Raw genomic sequence first — 24,926 nt, 5'->3', positions numbered from 1 at the left:
CAGGCGTCACCTTTGACAGACAATTTCCTACCTTAACATACGCACAAAATGAACTGATGTCTATATCCAATGCACAGTATCACCAAGTATCTGCTTAGTATTTATTCCAAGCCTAGCGCGGCATTTTCTATACTTACGAATTTTAGTCCTTTCGGCCATTTTACAAAGAGACTTATAAAATTGTCAAGGTCTATGACTGTGTACAATTCAAATTTAAAAACATTTTGTATCTCGGTTATTTGAAAAAAACAAATGGGTATCGTTAGCTATTAAAAGTGAGACAGAATTGCAGAGATGTGATTCAAAATATGTGGGTATAACTTTGGAATCCAGTAACTGACTGTGTACAATTCAAATGTAAATACATTTTGTATCTCGTTTATTTGAAAAACAAACGGGTATTGTTAGCTATTAAAATGGGACAGAATTGCAGAGAAGTGATTCAAAATATGTGGGTATATCTTTTGAATCCAGTTACTGTCAAAAATCTTTGCAGGACCCACATAACTATATTTTTGATCTTCAGTATACGATAACATAGGATTGTATCGTTTGTTTTCATTTTTTGATAGATTTGATGTCACACCACCAACACAAATGTTGGTCATATGGCTTTATTTCAGTTGAGAAACTAGTGGGCATCTAGGTCAAAGCATCGACTTGCCGTTAGCATGTTGGATGGCTTCCCCCAGGTAAGCGTTTTACTGTCCCAGCAATATTTAGAATCCACAGCGACGAGGAACAGAACTGGAGACTCTTAAGCTCTTAGGCATGGATGCCCCTGCAGTATTCTGTCGATTTACTTCCTTTTTGTGCTTAAGGTATCGATAATAGGATATTTTACACTACAGTACTGTTATTGAGGGCGAAATGATAAATCTTCTACTGTAATAATAATTGTGATTTCTGTATCATTTAAAACTATAAAGTCGAAAAATTAAAGTTCTATAACATTTTTTGTGATGTAATTTGTATTTTCTTTTTTATCACGACAGCTATTTTGTTAACAAAACTAGCTCGGAAAATTGATGATGTAAGGCATTTGATGTAACATACAGCAAGGAAGTAAATCTACAGAATACTGTAGGATTGTTAAATTTCAAATCTAACTGACATAGTTCGTTGTAATATTTGATATGATGTACGGGTAGCATACAAACATCAAGTGCGCAGCCGTCCAGTTTTAGTGTAGACTCTAACATTACATTTCTATAAATTTCAAAAAAGGAAGACAAGAAATAAGTGAATATATATACGCATAAATTGTCCGCTCATTTTAAATGGGAAATATGTACTAATTGATAATATTTCTATTTAGAAGAACTCTTGGTGACACTAAAGCTGCCAAAACTAAATTATCCAACATCAGACTGCAAGCAACAAAAAATGTAGTCACCTGAATATTATCAAAACAGCAGTTATATAAGACAGAATGTTCTTCTTCATACTGGTTTCATCTATTTTGCTAAAGTATTACATGAAATTAATTGTGGAACTAAAGCTGATGGTATACATTTACATATTTGTATTCAAAATGAATTCATACAGTATCAACACCGACAAAGTATGATTATTCTAAAGCCGCTATTCATTGCTTTAACACATATGACAGTTCTAAAAGCGTTCAGATGTTCACATGTTTTATATTTGACCTCCATTACTAGTATGCCGAGAAAGTGGTATACATATATACATGTATAAACATTTTCTTGTTTCCAAGTATTTAAAGAGAACAGTGATACTCTTTTCATTATTCAAAAGTTTATTTGTTTGTTGAAAAAAAATATATATAGATAAAGTCATTCAGTACGTTGTCACTAAACATTCAATATACACTGGAACCTTTGTCTGTCTGGTTAGCTAGCTCACCGTTTTCAGCCCGTCTTAATAGCCTGAAATGATATTAATATATTCACCTTTCCTTACGAATGATTAATTTATTTTCATTTTTTAATTTTCATTTAATTTTATTTTTATTTTATTTTTATTATATACTCTGGTCGCGAACATGCTGTTATTTTGTAGTTTTTCTTTTTACATTAGCCATAGAATATTCAATACACTAAACACCGTTTTTTATTAACATAATGGTTTTCGAAATATATACTCCAAACAAATTGTACGAATAAAATAACAGAAATACACAGCATATCATGTCGCATTAAGAATGAAATTATATCGAAATTGTACTTGTTCAATAACACATGTAATTCTAAAAGTTATTTATTGATTTTAAACCAAAACTATAAAATAATATATAATCACGTGACGGTTTGTTACCTGTAGTGCATTAATTTCTTCTTCGCCAATTTTCCACCCTAAGTCATCAAGGGAAGACAACCTCAGTGAATATGCGAGCACTATGTCTTGCCATGAGGATCCGCAATCCAAAACTCCATCCCCGTCCTGATCCGGAAGTGAAGGTCCGTTGTCAATCATACAACGAACCAATTGCTGTATCATCCTATAAATTAATGCCAAAAAACCTACAGTGTATTCGATAATACAGTCCTTTCTACAAGTTGAGACATTTCACATATATATGCATTAATTTAAACCAATTTCTAAAAGAAGTTTGGTGGAAATACTGACATGATTAATTGAATATGAATATGAGATAAGGTCATTAAACTAGAAGATATCGAACATTTGTGAGCGTCCTGGCCCTTTTGAATACGGAGAAACTAAGGAAAGAAAAATTAAGCTTTGCACGACGTAGAAATAGGCTAACGTTTTACAGACAAAAGTAAAAATAAAGAAACTTATCATACACCGTTTATCGTTGTAAATGCATATTCTAGCATAAAACTGCTGTTATTGTCAATTTTCGGGGGTGTTTTAACAGGAGAGAAAACGTGTGTTAACAGAGAGATTCTCGCGCTCACGTGATATTATAACACCTTTTTATTTATGCGCATTCCTTGACAGAGCGTAAACGTATTATGGCCCTATAACGGATAATTCAAAAGAAAATGATGTCAACGTGAAAAAACAATGTAGACATTATCGCGCATTTCATGGAAATTTGATAACGTTGAGGGACAATATATTCCTTTACTTGGTTTTTACGCGTTTTATGCTAGAATAGCGTTAGCACATGTTCTTTTCGTGTTATAACATCTTCAGAATCCCTCGGGTACCAATCAATCCCTCGGGATTCTGCAGATGTTATAACACGAAAAAACATGCGTTATCCCACATTTAAGGATATTGAAAATGTCTAAAGTAGAAATAAGTGTACGTAATATAATGAAGGTAATGTTACAGATGAACATGATTAGGAAGAAATAAATCCTTTTATGTTGCACAAAGGAATGTGTATATGCTATTTTAATAAACGACGACTATTATTCATTTACTTACTCCATGCCCTCTTTACGCAAGGGAAACAATCTGTTTATAGGGTGAAATTGTTGAGTGAACACCGTTTGTCAATCCTAATTCTGTCTATGTTATATCAATGTTATGGAAAAGTAAGCTATCCATGTTAAATAATATGTAGGATAACACAGTCATGCTTTTGACTATATTGAAATAGTTTTCTTTGCCTTTCTCATTTTCTTGATATTTTTCCATTTCTTTCACGCATATATATTGGTAGCAGAGGTTGTTCTCTTTCAGCAGTAACATTTTCAACATTTAATCTTGTGAAATTCTGTTGGTTTTGACTTTTTCATAAAAGATCGTCTATTTGTTTACAAATTTAACCACAAACATGTTACACTTCACTCTTACTCCCTGGGTATTAACTGATTTTATATTTACATAGTTTTATTTTCATACTGCTGACCGTTGTAGTAATTATGCATTTTATTTTCATGTCTACAGGTAGAAAATGCATGGTTGTCATGAGATACTAGGACAATAGTCACCTAAAGCCTGCAAAGTCTTAGAGGAGTTGACTCCATTTTCTTCCAAATATTTTAATCTGGATATTTTCTTTTTCAACTCAAATACCTCTTTTTCTGAAAATGATTTATTTTAGACTGTGTACTTTTATGCAGTTAACTACACATATATCTAAAAAGGTAGTGTTTTAGGGTCACTGCCTACTATACCACTACGTTTCCACACTGCCAGACCAGAATCATGGTCATTCATTCTTTAAAACATATCCATTAAGGCCATAACGTTTGTTTCTCATATATTTACAAAAATATTTGACCTGGTGTGATGAAACAAAGGTTTTATTACTATTCTGGTAATGTTGAAGTTACAAAAGACGTGCATATTGTAAACAAGTTACCAATGATGGTACAGGAAGTAGGGAGCATAAAAATAAGTGTTGACCGTTTTAAATGCTAATATGAAATTAGGTGCTACCTAAAAGGCAGAGCTCCCTTGCAAAATCCCCAGTGCCCCTTAAAAATTAAAGGAGTGGTGTTGGAATTATCTGGAATTATGGATTCGTTTAAGAAGTTTATGTTCTATTAGATCTATTAAAATTATAAGTATTAATGATAATTCATGATTTCTGAATGCATGTTTTAGACTGCATCAAATTTAATTCTCGACATGTGCAAACTCGAAAGATATTCTGTATATAATCAAAAGAAAGTTCGATATAGATTAACATCTGCACCAAGATAAAGAAAAAAATCGTATTTGAATAATTTCTGTTATTCTTATTAAAACGTACTGCATCAACAATTTTATATAAATTATTATCATACTGGAAACCAGTCACAAATGATAATTCCTTCAAATTGAAAAGCTTGAACCTTGAAAACTTCAAACCTAACAGAATCTTATTAGGCCAATAGCCAAAGGAATTCTGTCTCTTTGCGTGTGAATGTTTGGCAATGAGGACTTAATGTAAAAAGTTAATGTTCCAATTCCAAAGTTAATAGAAATTAGAATTTACGTAATCCTGGAAATGACTATTGTAATTCTTTTAAATGTCATTATTGTCAAATTTTGGTTCTTTCTGAAAGGAAGAATGATTGTGTCCAACTTTCAGTCAAAAATACTGCTATAATAGACGCCTGGTATGGGAAAATTACAATCATTTACATGACTGTACAAAGCTTGTTTTAAACCCAAAAGACTAGCAATTTTTAAAAGTTGATGATCAGAGTTTTACCTAGAGAAAAACAGTGTTTGCCGAAATTCTCGAAAACCCCTGTTTATTTACTGAACTTCTAAGTTAACATTTCTATGGCTTTTTTATGGTTAATCTTTTAGCACTATAGAATACGGATGGTAGTAAGAACCTTTTTGATGTTTATTGATAATTCATCGCCAATAGTATTTTTTTTTTTGATAAACTCTGGTCAGTGATTTTAAAGCTAACGGATTAAATATATGCGAACGGGAAGAAGAGCATTATTTGCTTTTCACAGTTCAATGCCTGTATATTTTGATCCTAAAGGTTTTACAAGTTCCAAAATATATCATAAGAGTCTTCAATATCTTAAATCATCTTTTTCATGTTATATTGATGTTAAAGTTTTACATTTTCTTTGAAGCACAAATTTGATGTGACTGCTGATTTTCTTTGTCATTGACAGAACTAAAGAATGCACTTGAAGTTATTTTAAGTAAAACTTAGTCACAGTCGCAAAGTTTTTATTTAAAAAAAATCATTAAAGAGTAACGATTGGTGTGACATGGAAAAATGTATGTGTGTTGTTCATCGTTCATTAAATGCACTTCTAATAACTTGACGTGTGCGATACCACTACTGTTGATACTGTCATAGATAAATATACTTACCTTAGAATGTTTGAAAGCTCAACTATATTCATATTTTATTTTTTTGCTACGCTAAACCTTTAAAATCGGTTTAGAAATAATGAACATATATTGTTAAAAGCCTACCAGGATAGACGGTTAAAATAGTAACAATGTAGTGTCCGTCAGAGAAAAAGTCATAGGGGAAAGCCATCTTAGAAAAATACATATCTCTGGTTTATTGATACAGAGAGCATAAACCCAAACAAGAGCCGCAAAATTTCAAACTCACCAGTCATTTTTGAAAGAAAAAAAAGCAACGGTAATTAATTGATTGATATTCACGAAGAGTGTAGTCCCCTTTAAGTTATGTATATTTATGCTATGAATTTCATAATGTATAGGTGATAGCACGACCTATGCGTACTCCTTGAGAATAGTCTAGCTTTACAATATAAATTACTGAGTTGAAGATGTATTGTTTATCAATATTCAAAGAAGCCTACATCGACGGTAAAAGCAAACGAGGTCTTTCTTTTTCTTTATTGATATGCATTAAGTCTTCTAGCCACGACATATTAATTGTATTTCAAAGTATCGGCAGTTGACATAAATTAAACTAAACTCGTTGATTTGAAATATGTCTAACGATTGCAAAATCTTAGATATATAATTATGTTGATTATAATCGACATTAATTTTCCAATAAAACTAGATTATTTACGTTTTGAAATGTATTTTCATATAGTTCCATTTAACGATAAATAATGTTTTAACCTTTTGAAGGACGCGCGGTGTGGCATAGACGTATCTGAGCTTCGAAATAGTTACGCACAACGAGGCACGTAGTGCCGAGTGGGGGGAGTGTGTAGGAGGGGGTCTCCAGACCCCCTCTGGTATTGGTGTCGGGGGTGTCCCCCGGAAAATTTTTGAATTTAGTGATCAAATTAACGCAATTCTGAGCCATTTTGTGTAATTAAACGATAAAATTTTGACGTCTTTCTACAGTACATTTTTTAAATCTGTCAAAATTTCAAAGGCAATTTTTAAAATCTGTTTCGACCTCTTCATCTCATCAGAAACTGAAACTGAAACTGTTTTATTAGATTAAACGCCTATTTTTACGCAAAAACATATTCAATGGCGTTTTACAAATACATAAAAAATACGACAAAAATTAAGACATTCTAAATGATATTTGCCACAAATCGGCATAAATATCATTGTAAATAAACTATTTAGTAAGCATTAAACAAAAGATCAGGCATCAGATAAGATTAATAAAATATTAGAATATTAAGATATAGTAAGACAGCTGTTTGTTATTAAATAAGATTAAGTGGGTTATTCCGACATGTCCAGAAGTTATTACAAACAAATGTATTTTGTATTTGTTATAATCTAGTTCATATTCGAATGTATTTACACAATAAAATCATCCAGTTCACGTTACTTCAGTCTCTTAAAATTTTCAGTCACAGTCTCTAAAAGAGTGCAAAATAATTTCCAAAATAATGAGTTTTCAACTTCTTTTTGAAAACATCTATTGTGTCTGAGTTCCTTATTTCGAGAGGCAATTCATTCCAGAGTGTAGGTCCAACAGTACCAAAACTTCTGTCGCTGAACGTTTTGCGCTTGTTTAAAGGAACAACGAAACACCCAGTAACGGAATTTGAAGAACGCAAGTTCCTTGTCTGTGTTTGTTTTATGAGAAGTTCAGAAAGATATTCTGGAGAGCTTCCAACTGAACAATTATACATGTAGGTGAGCATTTTGAATGTGATTCTGGCTTTGATTGGTAGCCAGTGAAGGTCCTACAGCGCTTGCTTGGAACTGTCATATTTTCTTCGATTTAGGACAAGTTTTGCACACATGTTCTGAATTCGTTGCATTTTGTTTATTTCGCTTTGAGCAATACCATACAGAATGACATTACAATAATCTAAATGGGATATCACCAATGACAGGACAAGGGTTTCGGTAGCCTCTTTGGTAAGATATTTCCTGATACATTTTATTCTGAAGTAGTTGAGCATTGCTGTTCTACAATTTCGTTTTACATGCTCTTTTAGATTCAAGTTTTCATCCAGGAATGCACCTAGATATCGATATAAAGCTCACTGGTTTCACTTCATCACCTACAATGCATATTTTGTCAGTTGAACACTTAGAGAGCTGTTGCCTACTACCAAACATGATGAACTCGGTTTTGGAAGTGTTCATTTTGAGCTTATTTTCATTCATCCAGTTGTTGACTGTTTTAGCACATTGTTCAAGTTCTTGTATTGCCTGGGATTCAAGTTCCAGTCCCATTTTCTTCAAAAAAGATCTTACAATTGCCTGTTTCCATTTTGTTGGAAAGATGCCGTCGCGCAACAACAAATTAACCTATTTGGTAATAACAGGCAAGAGCTCATCCAAGTACGATTTTAGCACTTTTGTTGGTAGAATATCAAGTTCACATGACTTTGTCTGTAGTTGGTTTATAAGTTTTCTAACTTCTTCCTCGCTCAGATATTTAAAACTGTCAAAGCAAGGAATATCTTTTTCGCATGGTTAAAAATTATCGAAATGTTTCAACGATTCTCGATTTTTTTCGATTTTATTCATGAAATGATCTGCAAATTTCTCAGCAAGTGTACTGTCATGTCCAGTTGGCGTAGGGTTATCAGACCTAGTGCCTGTTGTCTCAGATACAAATCTATAAAGCTTTTTCGAGTCACCTTTTGCATAAAGAACTTTTTCACTCAGAGATGATTTTTTCTCAAGTTTGAGGGTTTTTTTCGTAGTTTTTACGTGCTGTTTTGAAGGCTTCATGCAGATGTGATTGTCTATGTTTCTTCCACAAACGTTCAGATTTGCGAGCCACTCTTTTAAGGTGAAGAAGTTTTTCAGTGAACCAGGGTTTTGGAGCGCGACGGATGATTGCTTTTTCCATAAATGGTGCGTGTGAGTTCATAATCTTTTCTACTGCTGTCTGAAATTCTTCAACAAAAAGGTCGACATTATCACTTTCGATGGTCATATTTCTCAGATCACTTGAAAATGTGTTCGTATCCATGTCTTTGAAATTTCTAAAGAGCACCACCTCACTGGTTATATTTTCCTTTCTAACATTTGTCACAATTTTGACTGCACAGTGATCAGAAATATATGGACCCTGTTCGCAAGAAACTACTTCAACACCATTTACGACTTCTGTAAGGACCAAATCAAGAATGTTACCACCAGTGTGTGTACTAAATTGTACATGTTGTTGTAAACCCATGGCGTACAAAGAATTATTGAATTCTGTTACTGCATTTGTGTCATCGTGGATGTGAAGATTAAAGTCACCCATGACGATTACATTTGAGTACTGTGATAGTACTCCCTCCATATATTGAAAGAAGTCTGTGACGAACTGGGAACAAGTGGATAAAGATGGAGGTCTGTAAATCCCAACTACATGCATAGTAATGTTCTTGAAAATCAACTGCCAAATACCATATTCAAAACTGTGAGAATTTCCTGCCGAAAGTTTGCGCATGTTTACAGCAGATCTACATGTCAGTGCAACACCACCACCCACCCTATTTTTCCTGTCCGTAACACTCAGTTTGTAGCCATTTTGATTGAGATCAGACGTTTCATATTGGTGTTGTTTGTCGTCCGAAAACCAAGTCTCTGTAAGAAGAGCAAAATCTATTTTTTCCTCGCGTAATAATTGACCAATAAGAACATCCTTGTTTACTGCCGAGCGACAATTTAATGTCAAACATGTAAGCTGTTCATTTTGTCCATTCAATTTATTTCCATTAATCTTAGGGTATATAAGGTTGCTTAAGTTTACACCTCTGAAAACCACTGGTTTACCGTAACCACTTTTGCTATTGTTCAAGGATTGTGCCTTCAGGCGACCAGCTCTTTTTCCTCTGTACTGTTTCAATATTCTCAAATCTTTTAACCTTGATAACACAATAGGATTAAGTCTACACCTTGTTGATTGTCCAATTTTGTGTAAGAAATTGCTGTCATACATAATAAAATCCATGATTGAAAACTACAATGGTGAACGAAAGCTCACAAACTTTAAGTGTTATCAACAATAAATAGTTCAAGTTTATATATGTGATTGTTTCTGATGCTGATTCTGGATCAACACATGCAGCAATCCAAAATATAATGACACAAACACATCAAGCACAAATTCACAAAACTACATTCCAAAAATCACGTCTCTACTCCCACTATTAACGACAACAAAATTAAATCAAATCAGAGCTCAAAAAGTGCAGCCTAACAATATGACGCATATATATATGCGGTGATGAATGTAAAACTTCATTCATAGTTGGCTTCGTGACAGTTTTTTTTTTCTTTTAATTTCTTTTATTATTTTTCTTTCTTTTTCTTTCATATTTTTTACAGTTTTCATCATTTGGTATATTTTGGCGAAGAAAGGATGTATGTATCATAATCATTTCTTAAATTATACTAGCATTTAAAACAAATTCTAAGTTCGATCTGTATCAATGTCAGCCACGGCTTGCTGAAATACAACGGCATTGCGCATATATGACCTGTTGCATCGAAATAACTTAGAACACGGTCGATATCGATGTTTTGATTTCGATGGATATGAAGAAAATAAAATAAAAAAGTAAAAAAACAACACGACTTCAACGAAAATGTTGCAGGCTCGGTTTGAATGAGCCTGTTGATGGACGGTAGTGGAAGTGCAAGCTACCGTCTACGCCCTGTAGCCCCGGGTTGAGCAGAACTCAACATGTAAATATGTTGTAAGTACCAGAATGTAATTTAAAGACATCCGCGGATGTTTTTATACGGCTGTTCACATGGAACCTTCAATGATGCACAGAGTGCAATTCCATGAAAATCGACGTTTGGTCCCCAGATAAAATAATGGGTATGTCCTAAATGAGAAAACAATGGGCAGAACTAAACAAACTGGAATTTAGAGAGGGGATCTGTTGTTATGGAGTCTGCAATTCACAGGAACTGCCAAAAGACAAAATTAAAAAGCAGGCACTATACCCAAGTGGTGATTAAACAATACCCAACGTCTTTAAAGCGGGAACCACCCAGGCTGAAAAATTTAACAGTACACAAACACAAACGTCGTGCTGAACGATCCGAAGAGATCGAAGTATAACAGCTCTGATTGAAGGTAAGGGGGAGACTTTTTACGGCCGCCACACGGCACACCCCCCCCCCCCCCCCCCCCCCCCCCCCCCACAGACGAACTAGATCTATAAATCAAAATCTATTAAGCATTGATCGATTGCATTTTAATCTTTACTTTGTCAGTTTTGTTTTTGCTTAGGTTTTACTCCTGGATTTATTTTATTACGCACGTGCGTAATGGGCGCTACGCCCTTAAAGTGGTTTTCATTACCATACACTTTTTTCGTTATTTGAACGAACATATTTTTCATTTAGAGAAATTACTGTTTATGAAATTAAATTTAACTAGCTTTTTTCGATTTGAAAAAAAAATACGTCTGTAGGGTTGTGATGGCAGAATGAACTGTAACTCCTGTCCAGTCTCTCCTAAAGTTTGGAGCACATTCAATAACCATATCAAGTATTTCATTGTCTATTCTATCTTCTGTGCACCTCTGTGTGTGAAGGTATCCATCTTGTAGAACTGTATAAAAGCTTAACATTTGAATACAAATAGATCAGAAAAAAAATATTTATTTAATTAAAATGAATAGATGTAATACTACAAACAGTTAATAGTTAATTTATGGTCATGTACGACAATAGATTCATGAAGCAGAACTAGTACATATTTATAGCGTAGTGATGATGGATGACAATAAATTAACTAAATTAATTAAATACAATTATATATATATGACAAATTCAGTATAGGAAAACGAAAGTGCTATTACTTTTCCTTATACTAAGCTTCAGCTATGACATAACTTTCACTCTGTACTCTTTTTTTTATTGTCAACTTTAATAAATTCACACTTCACTGAATCATTATTTCTTGCGCTAATCCTTTCAGGTGGAATTATTTACACTTCAGTTAAGCAATGTAGAATGAACTTTTCTGACTTGAGTTTAGCAATGCGTTTGGAATTATTCTGACTTGAATAAAGCCGTTATTGTTACTCGTGCTTATCCGTGCAGCTGTTATCACTCCTTCTTGTATTAAGCTGGTCAGATGCATTTAATCTTATTCTTGTTTATTACTGCAGCTGTCATTATTCCTACTATGTGTTAAACCGTGTAGAGGCTTCAAATCACTTGCCCCTCACCGATGTTGATTCAAGCCTCACTCGGGGATTTGAATTCTACATATGAGGAAGTCATCCAGCTGGCTTAGGGACTGTCAACGGTTTTACCCAGGTAACAGCCAGTGAAATAATGCACGGAATAATAATGAATAACAGCTCGAAAGTAACATTAAGACCTTTAATTGTGAAGATGCGACGTTAAACCCAACAAAAAAGCGGCACAGATGTATTTATTCTTATTTGTGTTAATAAAGCATAGAAAGCAACCAAAACATTTAACAACAGACACGGTTTGATTGTGTTCTTATCTTGAGTGGATTTTTATGAATGTACTCCATAATGTTAGAACAATAGAAAATAATAAATCAAGAATGTGCCATGGAGATGTAACTTTTCTCACCAGTATACAGCCATGCAGATGGAGCATTGTTTTGACAAAACACTGCTAGGCCTTCATTTACAGCGTTCGTGATTACAGTTGACAGATGAGGACATTCCAGAATAGCTCTTCTGGTACAGTTGCTATAGGTGTTAAATAATTGCTCATTCCTGAAACGACATTCACTTTTAAGAACAAGAAGAAAATACAACTTTCGTTTTATAGACCAGGAGGAGCTTATTGAATGTGAATTGGTTCTATACTAACATCATATTTTGTGAGTTTTCGCAGCCCAATAACAGTAATGCAGGTCCCTGTTTTATTAACTATTAAAAGTTTTGAATGAGGCGTGTTATATATTAGAGTAAGTTATTCTCATAGATCCCTCTATGTTTATATTCGTAATACGATCTGGACCATAAAGCATTTAATTCTTCAATTCAGTGTTTCGCATTTGAACGGTTTGGCAGCATTTGAACGGCTTGGCAGTTCTCTGCAGAACACTGCCATTCGAATAAAACTTTTATAATTACAAAAAATATGCACATAGAAATCGGCATCATTAACCGTTCGGCGCGATGCTTCCTTATGAGTTAAAAAGATAGAAAACTGTCCGTTTGATTGTGTTATTTCTTTACTGAGAGCACATAATGAAAGAGATTATCTCAAGTGTTCGTATACAAATCGTGATTAATTTAGACTTTAACATGATGGACTCGTTATCAACTCTTCCAATATGTGTTTTCGAGTGGGTACGTGTTCAAATATGTTGTAATTATTGTATTATAGTATTGTAATTAACATAACCGCCGATATTGTCAAGAAAGTTATTCATATCGACGCATTATAAAATATTTACAGTAAAATACAATCCGTTATGTTGGTGGGAGAGGTGGCCCCACGACCGATTGGTTAAGGTCACTGATTTCAAAGCACTTGTGTCTCATCGATGTGGATTCAAAATAGAAAAAAAAAGTGGAAACTTCACAGGTCGCTCAACACGACATCAACGAAAATGTTGCAGGCTCGGTTTGATTGGGCCTGTTCATGGACGGCAGTGGAAATGCATGCTACCGTCCACGCCCTCTAGCCCCGGGTTGAGCAGAACTCAACATTTACACATGTTAAAAGTACAAAAAGCAATTAAGAGACTTCCGCAGATGTATTCAAACGGCGGTATGCACGGAACCTTCAATGATACACGTGTTGTGGCGTGTAATTCCATGAAAAGCGGTTTGGTTCCCAGATAAAGTAATGGGTTTGTCCCAAACGAGAAACAATGGGCAGAGCGAAAAAAACTGGAATTTAGAAAGGGGATCTGAGGTTATGGAGCCTGCATATCACAGGAACTGTCAAAAGACAAGCCTCACTCGGGTTGTTAAATTCTTCATGTGGGGAAGTCATCCAGCTGGCTTACGGAAAGTCGGTGGTTCCATCAATTTGCCCAGCCGTGATAAACTAATGGGGCACATGGGTGTAATACACTCGTGGGGCACATGGGTGCTTTCCTCCGCCATAAAAGCTGGAAAATTGCCAATGACCTATAATTGTGTCTGTGCGACTTTAAAACCAACAATACCAAATCAAATTACTTATCTTTTATCTATAAGATTATATATATATATATTAGAAAAAATTTATACGAACTAAATCACCACCACAATATAAGAGACCAATGACGGCAAAGCGCCTAGTAGTACAAACGAACACGAACATGCCACAGAAAGTCCACTAACCCTATAAGATTAGTTTCGGTGCTGCTTTATATATGAGCCCGAATTGTACTACACATTCGTACTGGTTCAACATTTGCATATATATACTCAAGTCTCTGTTTTCATGTCTCATAAATCAGCAGTGACATTTTAGTCTTTTTAACTGATTGGGATCAGAGAAGCTATATTTTCTCTCTCTGAAAGTTAACTGGATTTCAAGGATACATTGAATATATATATAGATAATTTGCATTAAGGGATATTCTTGCATAAAAACTACTTTTTTCACTGGATCCGCCCATGTATTAACGGGAGAAAAATCGTGTGCAAACAAGGCAATTCACGTGCTGTTAATACCCGATTTTTATTTTCGAAATGCTTTCCCAGGGACGTATATGTAATTCTGCGCAGATTGACATCTGGTATCTGCGTCTTGTTTCTTTCATAAAAACCTCTTCTTGAAGCATTAAAGATGCAATCTAAACCATAGAATGTTTTACTGTATCAGTAACTAACGCAAAATGCGCTGCCCCCAACATTGTTCGTACTCGTTTATTCCCTTGTTTACTCCCCTTTTAGAATTCAGCGTCAATTCAGATTTTGTAGACAACTTTGAATGTTAAAGAATCGCGTGTTTACCTGTGCGATTCTTTGTTTTTAGGAATCATATTTATGATTTTGGTAAGTATCAGTCGGTATGCTTTTACCTAATTTCTCGAAAAATTTATATAAACAGCTTGGAAGCTTGACACTACGTTCGTACCCATCCGTACTCCAACTGCATGTCCGTACTCAATATACCTCGAATGTAAAGTTATCATTCTTGAAATTGTGATCGAGTCCACCAAATTGTGAAATGATGTGAACAGTTATTGGTAATTTTATGTTTGTTATAATGAGAGATTTAAAAAAATGCTTAAAAACCTTCAGGATGTGCTTTTGATAGTGTTGTTTATTTCCGGGCCCTGGATACGGATATTTAAAACATGTTTACCGTTTCCAAGAACAACAGGAATGTTAAATAAAAATGTACCGGAATCTTCAAGTCATCACATATGAAAACAATACATAAATCGTCGTGAAATATTTTTTTATGCAAGAATAGCGGCAATACACATTTGTTTAGTGTATTAACGTCTGCAGAAGCCCTTAGGATATGTTTGTGACCTCGACCTTCGGTCTCGGTCTCAAACAATCCCGCGGGCTTCTGCAGACGCAATTACACAAATAAACGTGTATTATCCCTACATAATTATATTCAGAACAGTTGACTTTCCCATACGTGAGATCCGCTAGGATACAAGTTCGCATTATAAATTATTATATAGTACAGAAAATTTATACGAACTAAATCACCACCACAATATAAGAGACCAATTACGGCAAAGCGCCTAGTAGGCATTTTTAGTCTATCCCGATGACGAGTTGTATACACCCGATGAAGGACGTATTTACCTGTTTACCTGTATAAGGGTACATCTCAAAATACTCAAGTGATATAACGTGGTGTAAGAGTAGCATTAATGCCACGACTTTATTTATTTATTTCATACCAATCTGGTGGTTAATATCTTATTCTGGGTATGTCATCGCTTAGTTTTTTAACGTTTTAGAGTGAAGCTGTACACGTATATGAATTTCCCGTCAGGAAGTCGTTTTGAATTCAGACTTTTGTACCCATGTTTTCAATAAAGACAAATGTAAAAAAAAAATCAAACATAAATGTAAAAAAATGGATAAACGTAGAATAAATAGTAGACTAGCCGCTAGACTGATAATAATATATTTCTACATTTTTTTTTTTTTTGACGAATTTAATTTTATAGAGACAAAAGCCAGTCTATTTTAGAGATTTTCACAGAGGAATGATGTTGAAATTATGATATTGGACATAGAATATAGACTGGCTCAGTTTACTACATTTAATCATAAAAATGTAAAAAAAGATATATCATAGTCTAGGAGCTAGTAAAAATAAATAGATAAACTATAGAATTTTAGACTGCATTACACGAAACGAAATAGCATTAATGCCAGCTACGTGTTATTTAATAAAGTATGTAACTCTTAATTTCGAGTTACGTACCTTTCTAGCCCTATATTTTTAATGTTTTATATACCTTACTAGAAATGTCGTTTTACTACATCGACATTTCGAATTAAATAACATATACTAAACCAATGCCAATCCCTAAAACGTCTATAATTCAGCCAACATGAATACTTGCCAGCTTGACAGTGACAAGAGGGCAAAATACATGAAATATTAGTGCATGAGTTATGAGCCTTGTGTTGTATGATGTTGGTGATGATGTAGATTAATTTCTTTTTTTTTTTTAGACTGAATCAAATCCATTTAGTAATTACAAAGACTGAGTGAAAATGCACCAAAACTTTATTTGAAGAAAAAAAACCCAACAAGTTGGAAAAATTGGATTTTCTAATACCTAATACTCAAAATTTAGACTTAGTATCTCGAGATTTCGTCTAAACAATTCTATGATAAAACTGAATTGCGATAGCAGGCATTGCAAGTTCCATCTCCAGATTTCGCACTGTCCACGCAAAATATGGTGACCGCACGATACTTTGGTGGTAGTATTTATTTGAAAGCCATATGGCTGATCGACCGACAGTCTGTATTTTCATTTTTTGGAAGTCACATGACAGGCCGATCGAGCGACATTCGATAGTTATATAGCTCCAACCCATGCTAAATATTTCGTATCACGCGCTGACCGCATATCCGTATTCGCACGTAAGAAAAGTGGAATCACTGTATCACGGTATATCACTGTATTTTTTGCTACCATTCTTTTTGTATGGTGTTTGCTCTGTCGCAGCAACATAACAAGAAACGTTATTATGGCTCCATGCCAAAGATCGCCCCGCAGAACTTTGTTATGGCGCACAATCAAATGTCGCCTCTCCGAACGTCTCGTCCCGTCAAATATGCCCCGCTGAATGTTCCACCACCAAACGTCGCCCCTCCTAACGTCACCCCGCCAAACGTCGTTATAGCGCCCCGTCGACTGTCACCCCGCCGAATGTCCCACTGCCGAAAGTCGCCCTACTAAACGTCGCCCGCCTTGACTTCAGGGCCTTTGTTTTGCATAGCACTAGCGTATCATTGAGGAAGTAATACAGATTTTAGAGACTTTCCCTAAGCCTTTTTTACGCAAGGGAAACAATCTAATTATATAGTGAAATTGTTGAGTAAACACCGTTTCTTAATCCTAATCATGCCCATGTTATATCAGTACAAAGGAAAAGTAACCTATCTATGAAAAATGCCATGTATGATTACACAGTTAAGCATCTAACAGTCTTGAAATTGATTTCTTAGATTTTCTCATATTTATAGATATTTTTCTCATACTTTGACGCATATGTATGGGTAGTTGAGATTGTTTTCTTTCCAGCAGTAGCCTTTTCAACATATTTCACCTTGTGAAATTCTGTGGGTTTTGACTTTAAAAAAAACCGTCGGTTTGTTGACAAATTTCACCATAAAAAATGCCCTACTTTCCCCAGGACAATCAATTATTTGATCTTTACATAGTTTTGTATTCAGGTTGCTAATCCATGTGGCAAGTATGCATGCTTTTTTCATGATTAGAGGTAAAAAGTGGGTAGTTTGCATGAGGTACTAGGTCAAATGTCACCTAAGCCTACCATAAAGTCTTTGCGGAGTTGTCTCCATTTTTTCCAAATATTTCATCCGGGATCATTTTTTTAGGCTCAAATAACTCTTTTTCAGGAAATAATATTTTAATATTTTTTTCAGTCCTTGTATTCTGATGCAGTTAACTTCACATACATATAATATAGATAGCTCCTACTTGAAGTTTGTGTTTTCAGTTACAATGCCTACAGATTTCAGTATTAAAGTTACTGCTCGGATAATACTTGCCATAATCTTTGCCAAACCCACTCACTCAAGTGTAGCATTGACCTTTCGGAGAGGGGCCTGGTGCTCGCACGACAATTCATCTGGCTGAGGTAAGAGTAAGGTGAATTTCCAATGTTAGACAATTTTATAATCTGGATAAAGATAAGACGGTCGGACGCACGCACGCACGCACGTACGCGCGAAAATTGCCCTTTATCTATATTCCAAGAAAGATCGTGTAATTTAAGATCGTAGTGTGAGAAAGTTTGCGCAGGGGAATTGTGGTGAGATTGAGCAATATTCTCTTGTAACACTTCATAAAGGACATACAAATATTCCATCAGGTTAAAATCTTACAATCTTTTATCTCCAATTTATTCCGGAAGGCGGAAACGACGTTTGACTGGACAACACTTGGCGGGCTGACGTTCGGCGGGGCGCCATATCGACGTTTGTCGGTGTGACATTTATAGGGGCGACATTCGGTTGGGCGACGTTTGGCAGGGCTACATTACGACGTTCGGCTGAGCGACCTTCATCGGGGCGCCATAACGACTTTCGGCAGGGCGACATTATGCGTGGCGACGTTCGGCAGGACACCATAACGACGTTTGTCGTTGTATCGCTGTGACAGATCAAAATAACGAAATATCACAAATCTGCCACCATATTTCATCTCGAGTCATTTTGTCGATTAATAAATATATAAATCCTTTAATGTCGATAATAATACCAACAACTGAAGTCATTTAAATATACAGTTGTTCTAATATAATATATAAACGCAAACAATATATGTACAAAAGTATTGGAAAGCACCGAACTTAAAACATGCATCGAGGCACCCTACAAACAGTGAACATACGTGTGTCTCTTAACTGTTCGCAGACACGAACGATTAAAAGAAGTAAAATAATGCTATATTTTTTATTAGATATTGTAACAAATGTATCTGATTTATTTTCTAAAACAATTTTTAATGATCCTTGGAAATAAATAACCGCTTGCTACAGCCCTGTATCTTTACATGCGTATATACTTAATGCATTTGAGAAAACCCCCAGTATTTAATCGGCATACGACATCCAAGTCAGCATCGTGATAGGCTAGAAATGCCTAGTAGTACAAACGTACACGAACATGCCACAGCAAGTCCACTAACCCTATAAGATTAGTTTCGGTGCTGCTTTATATATGAGCCCGAATTGTACTACACATTCGTACTGGTTCAACATTTGCATATATATACTCAAATCTCTGTTTTCATGTCTCATAAATCAGCAGTGACATTTTAGTCTTTTTAACTGATTGGGACCAGAGAAGCTATATTTTCTCTCTCTGAAAGTTAACTGGATCTCAAGGATACATTGAATATATATATAGATAATTTGCATTAAGGGATATAATTATATTCAGAACAGTTGACTTTCCCATACGTGAGATCCGCTAGGATACAAGTTCGCATTATAAATTATTATATAGTAGAGAAAATTTATACGAACTAAATCACCAGACCAATTACGGCAAAGCGCCTAGCAGTACAAACGAACACGCACATGCCACAGCAAGTCCACTAACCCTATCAAATTATGCGCGTGTTAATAATTTCTTAAGATTAGCTGGTTGTCTTTTACTCTTTACTGAATTGTGTTTGTCTATAATTTCTCTAACACGGCAACAATGCATGGTACACATTGAGCTGATTATCACTGGTATATAATGTTTATGCTTTCCCAAATATTGCATAAAATTTACATATATACATAATAACATATTAAATATCTGAATCCGAGATTTTGGACTCACGATCTGCCAAATAGTATTTTCAAAATAATGTGATACATGTACTTCTAAAAATGATTTTCTACATAGCGTGTCAATGAACTTACCTGCACGTTGATTCAAGTTTGGACAGTAAGACTTCTCCCGTGAAATCGGTTTCCATAAAGTCTTTCATAACTTTATTCAGACTTGATCTATAAGAGTTCACTCTTACACATTCAGCATACCGTTCTGATACATCAAGATAAAAACATCCACCTTCATTTGACGTGGAATCAGCAGCTGTACTGTGTATTGTAAAAAAGAGAACTGCGATCTCTGAAAAAAAGAGTATACTCTTTGTACTACATTGTTTTTTTTTAATTTTTTTTATTTTTGTGGGCAGCGAAGCGTGACCACAGATTACCATACCACAAATGTACGGTCAAAACGCTTATCCGAAACCGAAGAACAAGTAGTTCCATTTCCCCCATAAATTTTACATAATTCAAGTCTGTTTGACTTTCAGAAACCTTCTGAGATTCAGCTTTATCAAAAATGTATTTCCTAAGTACATATTTGTCGTATACTATACTTTATAACAAAAACAACGCGTATTAAAATGAGAATGCTTGCTTTGGTCACATGACCACAACAATTCTTCATCACGTGCCCAAAATAAACTATAAATTACCTAAAAATATCGTATGTGCAATACTATAATCGATATTAAAACCACGTTGTGTCTTTTGTAAACGTTTTAAATCAAAACTCAGTTCCTGCTAGAAAAGTTAATCGAATTTTTATTATTATAACAACACCAAAGAGCTTGTTTTGGTCACATGATAAATTATAAACATCTACTTAGCACGGCGAACGTTCTATTTCTGATAAAATTGCACCCGTGAATCTGCCGAACTTTGTAGCATAGAAATGGGTTCGTGGAAAGATATATTGCATGATATCAATAGAAGAGGTGTTATCTTAATTATTTTTCATAGAGAAAGATACGATTATATCTAAATGATTTTAATTTGCACGACTTAGGAAAGTAATTGCGGTCGTAACGGAGGGGGCGAAAAATTCGCACCTATTTCCCGAAAATACGAACGCATGCACTTCAATTTGATTTAATATTACATTCCGGCTGTTGTTTGTGATTGACATATCATTTAATGGTATAATTGATTCGAAAGAAACATTATTTTTAAGTTCGCCTTTTAATTGCCGGAAAATGCGGTTGTTTCGTCCCCAATTATTCACGTAGTGGCGTACGATTTCTTCTAGGATAATTATGCAAAAGTGGGTTTCAAAAGACTGCAATAAAATAATTTGAGACAATTCAAACTAAGTTAGAAAAATGTCATTTTTTAATGTTTTCATTTTTAACAATAAAGTTCGTAAAAAGATCCTTTGGAAGCATAGAATGCAACCAAAAAGAATAATAGCAGACTGATCGAGTCTGTTCATGAGAGGTAATGAAATGTGCAAAACCTCTAACGCCCCTAGCATTGGCTTAAGCAAAACTCTACATATTTTGAATGGACTCCATGATCCCAAAGGACCAGAAAATATAGCAACCCTAAAACATGCATGGTGTCATGATTATAAGGCATGTTATATTAATCTACAGCTGAAAAATGACTGAATGCAACCCGAAAACATGATGTAAGCTGATATTAGAGACAGTAGTAGTTGTTTTGGTTGTATAAGTATGAAATTGAATGAAACATTTAATTTTTATTGTAAATATTTTTCTGTAGTTGCTTTTAGTTTAAGAACTATCCTGAAGTGTCTTTTATCTATTTAATTTATGTATCATATATTTTATAGCCTACTTTTACCAAGATGAGATCTCATTTGATAAAAAAAAATGAAATAAACAATCACCTGTCAATGACACAGGGGCCTAAACATGGAAACCCGTTTCTGATCACTAACTTGAGAATCACTTGACCAAGAATGTTGAAATTTTATAGAATGATGGACATGTAAAGTAGATGACCCCTGTTGATTTTGGGCTTACTCGATCGAAGATCAAAGTCACAGGGGTCTGAATATGAAATGTGCAAGACCTTTTACGCCCCTAGCGCCGGCTTAGCGAAACTCTATGCATGCTGAATGGACTCCATGATCCTAAAGGACCAGAAAATATAACTACTTGAGAACCACTTGACCCTGAATTTTGTTACTTCTTAGGGTTATTGGACAGTCCAAAAAGATGATCTTTTTGCGGCCAACTATTAGTGTATCTTTGTCTTTGGCTCCAATTCTCTACTGAACTCTTGCCTATTACAACTATGCATTGGGGGACTAGGGAGACATGGGCATCTTCTAATTTGAAAATTAATTGTCCTCCTTCGTAGGAGGAGGGTTATATTGTAAACATTAGCGTTTGATGATGGATGTTGGTCAGTCTGTAGACAAATCAGTTTCCGGATGATAACTGGACAACGCTTGGGCCTAGGATCATGAGAGCAGGAGATTTGTCATGGCCAGCAAATGACCCATATTGATTTTGAGTTCAGTAGGTCAAAGGTCAATATCACATTGACAGTAGAACTTCTTTGCCAGAAAACTAGATTATGCCTAAGATAACATTTGATACGGAGGTCATTTAAGACTGATGACCCACAATAACCGCTTTAAGGTCAATAGTTAAATGTCCAGTGGGCAGTCACCAAATAATTTCTGTTCCTTGCCAGTTATGTCATGCAAGTGTTCTACAAGTTTTGTTATAACTAGAATCTCCAAACATCACATAATTATCAATTAGACCATGACCTTTGCACACATTTACTGTTATTCCCCTTGTTCCAGTAAAAACAGGGTGTATTCCATTGATTTGTTAAAAAATGCTTATAATTCAAAAAAGATTTTGAAGAAAATTAACCAAATATCACAAACTTTTCAATAAGCACATGAGCTTTGCTCATATATATTATTTTATCCCCTTTGACAGAGTGAAAGCAGATTTTTACCTCTAGATTTGGTAACGGAAAGGTTAAATTAGTTATTTATCAAAAGTAGTTTAACTATAATCACCAAACTTTAGCTAACTGTTCATGCCCATAACCAGAAGCTGTCAACCGCTGTCCTCATCAGTCCTCTCAGTGCTTTGATTTGTTTTTGAAAACCAGATATTGAATATCAATATTCTCGATTTTGTCCGGGACAGGATCGGAATGTGACGTATTTTGATCTATAGAAATACCAGAATCTGTAGAACGCTACATTATATTTCAGTTCATTTACCACCAGGAAAATTCATTTACCACCAGAAAAATCTTAAAATATATTTATGTTACATGTATACAGTATTCATATAACATTTGTGTTTGTTTTAAAATCGTACGTTTTGTTAAATACACCTGTTCGTAAGCCACTAGACGAAGTTTAAAACTTCAGTTCGGTACCGAATTACAGACAGAGTTAAATTGTCAGAAGCTCACTACACTATATTTTGCGATAAATTCGACTAGGTGCAGATATACTTAAAGCGCAAATGGTCTTTTTAAGACGTGCCCCTGCGTACCAATACATGTATGTCATATTTTGAATTTAGGACACTACATGACAGCGTTTAAGGCCACTATTACCCATACTGAAACCTTTCACTGCAAACAAGATGGTATAATGAGGTTGAAAATAACAATAGATTTAGTTTCTATCTTTAAATCTAATCGGGTCTGTGAAAAGTAATAAAACCCTTTCAATGAAAGGTCCTTTTTTGTACCAGTTATACCAAGTGTCCAAGAGACGTGTGATATTTATTAGGCAATCTCTTTGGAATATAATATCTTATTATAGTATACATCTACAGCAAGCGTGAGCAGTTTCTAAAATAAAAATATCTTAATGTAGACGTGATTAAATTGTAATAAACAGTTCAATTACTAACAAATGATAATTTTTTACTTACCGCCAATCATTGTTTTCCTCGTTGGTACTTTTCTGATAAAGGCTACCAAAACTAAGTAATTCCTACACGAAGAGATTTAGGGTGATCATTGCTTTTGTTTGCTGCAATGGGTATTGTATATAAGGCCGGTGTTTTTTATCTTAAGTTTTCCGACCCTCCTGCCCTATAATTTGGGAAAATGAGGAAAAAAGCTAAGATTGAAAAAAAAACTCAAAGTGTCCAAACATGATGCTCACACAGTGATCAGAAACGGTAAATTTATTTTTTTTAAGTTGATTTTTCATAGTATTGGGCATTTTACCTCTTTTTCAGGAAAATTAATAAATGTGAAGTTTTCTTTTTTAAATAACAGTTTAAGGGCAGGAATATCAGAAAACAGGTTCCATACTGATTATACATGAAAATAATGTTTAATGTTTAAGAACAAATCATATACATTTTAATAAAAGGTGAGTAATTGAATATGGATTGTGATATAATAAAACAAAAAATGTCCTCACTTCTTCATATTTGCTGCCAAAAAAGGTTCTATTCCAATTTTTATTTATAAGGGGTACTCTGTTTTTCTGCAGATTTTTGCTGACAGGTACAAATGTATGTCCATCATCATTAAATCATCAAAAAATGTAAACTATGGTAAGTGTATTTTTTATTGCCGATATCTTACTATTTAAAGTCAAAGAAAATTATTTAATGTGAAAAAAAAACTATCATCATTGTCTTAAACTTTTATCTGCCAACTTGTTTCACAGATGGCGTTTGTTGAGCATTGGGATTCAAACCTTTTTCCTAAGTGACCTTAAGATGATGTCACGTTTTGAATTTCCGGTGAATAACAAAAAACCCAAAAAAAATTTAGTTCTTTCCAAAAGCCGTTATGTTATGATTCTACCAAATAGTTTCATTTGTCTATCAGAAAGGAACAATACTTATATCTTAATATTGAGGCTTAGTACCTTTATAACATACATTAAACTAAAACAATAGAAATTCATACGTGACTTCGGTGAGCTAAACAAAGCAATTTCAAGCACAAATATATAAATAATGTGGAATGTAAAGTAAGTTACACACTACAATATCCGACAAAGATACTTACAAAAACAATGCATTTGTAGAATAGAGAGATAAAAATAATTTTAACAGCTCGTGAAAACTAATGACAAATTTTGACAGGTGTATGATGACTCATGACCTAATTAAATTTTTTCTGTTATTTCTAGCTTCCAGTTTTTTTCTTAAAAATGGTATTCTATATTGTAGCCTACAACTCGTGAATAAAAACAATATAAGAATATATTGTTACCTCACTGTCGTTTTGTCTATACAAGTC

The 24,926-nt window shown here is 34.4% G+C and overlaps 1 protein-coding gene across 1 annotated transcript; it reads right to left on the bottom strand.

Annotated features, from left to right (window-relative positions):
- Window positions 1–1,508: 1,508 nt before the first annotated feature.
- LOC123534394 (uncharacterized) lies at window positions 1,509–23,730 on the bottom strand. The gene is made up of 6 exons (XM_045316624.2): window positions 23,594–23,730; window positions 19,800–20,010; window positions 12,325–12,473; window positions 11,176–11,323; window positions 2,281–2,464; window positions 1,509–1,892 (listed from the first exon to the last, which is right to left on the bottom strand). Exons 1-6 carry the CDS (start codon window positions 23,601–23,603, stop codon window positions 1,875–1,877), a joined length of 720 nt encoding a protein of 239 aa, XP_045172559.2. The 5' UTR covers window positions 23,604–23,730; the 3' UTR covers window positions 1,509–1,874.
- Between the last annotated feature and the right edge of the window lie 1,196 nt (window positions 23,731–24,926).

Source organism: Mercenaria mercenaria, chromosome 12 (genome assembly GCF_021730395.1).
Source record: "Mercenaria mercenaria strain notata chromosome 12, MADL_Memer_1, whole genome shotgun sequence".
NCBI lineage: Eukaryota > Metazoa > Mollusca > Bivalvia > Venerida > Veneridae > Mercenaria > Mercenaria mercenaria.
This window is presented reverse-complemented; position numbering and strand designations above follow the sequence as displayed.

Bases quoted from the DNA above. Each gene is read 5' to 3' on its own strand.
- LOC123534394 (XM_045316624.2), bottom strand. The intron at 12,474-19,799 runs GTAAGTTCATTG...ATGTCGTTTCAG, and splicing joins AAACTTGAATCAACGTGCAG to GAATGAGCAATTATTTAACA. The intron at 2,465-11,175 runs GTATTTTTTTTT...ATTAATTTATAG, and splicing joins GCCATCACAACCCTACAGAC to GATGATACAGCAATTGGTTC.